This window comes from Penaeus monodon, chromosome 22, assembly GCF_015228065.2.
Source record: "Penaeus monodon isolate SGIC_2016 chromosome 22, NSTDA_Pmon_1, whole genome shotgun sequence".
NCBI classification, from domain to species: Eukaryota; Metazoa; Arthropoda; class Malacostraca; order Decapoda; family Penaeidae; genus Penaeus; species Penaeus monodon.
In genome coordinates this window covers 21,937,345-21,938,922 of record NC_051407.1, presented here as the reverse complement: position 1 = coordinate 21,938,922, position 1,578 = coordinate 21,937,345, and the positions used below count along the sequence as shown (strand labels likewise).

The window sequence follows — 1,578 nt, the reverse complement described above, 5'->3', positions numbered from 1 at the left end:
TTCCCCCTTGCTGTTAGCAAAATTAATTGATTGATAGAAAAGCAAAAGGTAAAAGATTCTAATGGGGATGTGAAGCATGTAAATGGGGGATGTTTAGAGAAGTTGTTAACTGGGTGATGCATCAAGTAAGTAAACTGTGAGAATTTTAATGTACTTTCTTATCTCTCCATTTCCAGGTTTATAACAAGCTACAGCGTGCTGCAAATAAAGAAAACAAAGGAAAGAACCGTGTTCATGACAAGGTAAAATGAGATTTTCTTACCTAAAATGACTGTTAAAGAATACTGAAGTAATATCTTTAGAGAATATCTTTAAAGGTTTAAATAATACTTTTAATGTTATTTGTCTTTCTATAGGTGGAAAAAGCCACAGCTGAGATGGCTCTGGATCCAAATACACGACTGTTGATTTTCAAATTAGTAAACAATGCTATTCTGGAATCTGTGAATGGTGTCATTAGTTCAGGCAAAGAAGCTGTTGTCATTCATGCCAATGGAGGACAGTAAGTGACTTTGTTACATTTATATTCTAAAGTTTATTTTGAGTTTTAAGGAAAGAAACATCATTTCCTTCAATACTTGACCTAGATTTGAGATTACTAGTGGAAAGCACACTTTTTGTTTCTTATTTGTAATATATTTTTTAAAGTTTAGGTTAACGTTATTTAATTTATTACTTGATTTTGATGATATAAATATTTTAACAGTTGCATGTATGTTTTGTTACATTTGTTTAATAATTCCTTAGAATTATTAAGAAAAGTTGCATCAATTACAGCCTGTCCATTTTTCAGGATTGAAGACAAGGTTATTTCAGACGAGTGTGCTGTGAAGGTCTTCAAGACAACCCTAACTGATTTCAAAACACGTGAGCGCTACATCCGAGAAGATTATCGTTTCAGAGACAGAATGACTAAGAATAACACACAGAAGGTAGGCTTTGTTGTAAATGCTAATATTGTCTGTCATTCTCTCCAGGGTATATGCTGAAGAAATGAAAGGAAGAATAGGGAAACAACATGGTAAAAAAGCCCTTAGCCTGTGTGTGTGTGAAAATCATTAATATTTACAGTTGTAAAGGACAAAAAACAATTTAAGTAGACTTGTTTTTTGTTCTCAGTGGTTTTAATCATTGCTATTAATAGTATAGTATATTTTCATATAGTAAAAGATTTCTCAAGTGATTTTGAAAATATTTTCCTATCTTCAAAAATATAGCCTTTCATCAATAAGGTTCAACATATCAATAATATGCTGGAATGCCTATTTATTTTTCAGTCTATTCGTCTGTGGGCTGAGAAAGAGTATCACAATTTGCGACGTCTGCAGCGTGCTGCCATACCTTCACCCGAGCCAATAATGATTAAGAAGCATGTCCTGGTGATGTCCTTTATTGGCCGTAACCATCAGGCTGCACCTAAGCTGAAGGATGCTTATCTGTCATCCTGTGATCTTTCCATTGCGTATGAGCAAGTGGTCGAGGTAAAAGTTAATTTACTTATGCAGTCTGAAGAACTATGATCTTTAGGCAATTTAAGACTTTTATGGAAGAAGCTTTTGCTTGATAGCATTATGTTTG

The 1,578-nt window shown here is 33.5% G+C and overlaps 1 protein-coding gene across 1 annotated transcript in view; it reads left to right on the top strand.

Moving 5' to 3' along the window:
• The window catches only part of LOC119586993 (serine/threonine-protein kinase RIO3-like), a gene marked incomplete in the record, with an annotated part of 9,633 nt that overhangs the window by 4,284 nt on the left and 3,771 nt on the right, over nt 1-1,578 (top strand). The window contains 4 exon segments of the mRNA XM_037935734.1: nt 177-242; nt 357-502; nt 794-932; nt 1,278-1,481. Of these exon segments, the coding sequence (XP_037791662.1) occupies nt 177-242; nt 357-502; nt 794-932; nt 1,278-1,481 (555 nt within the window).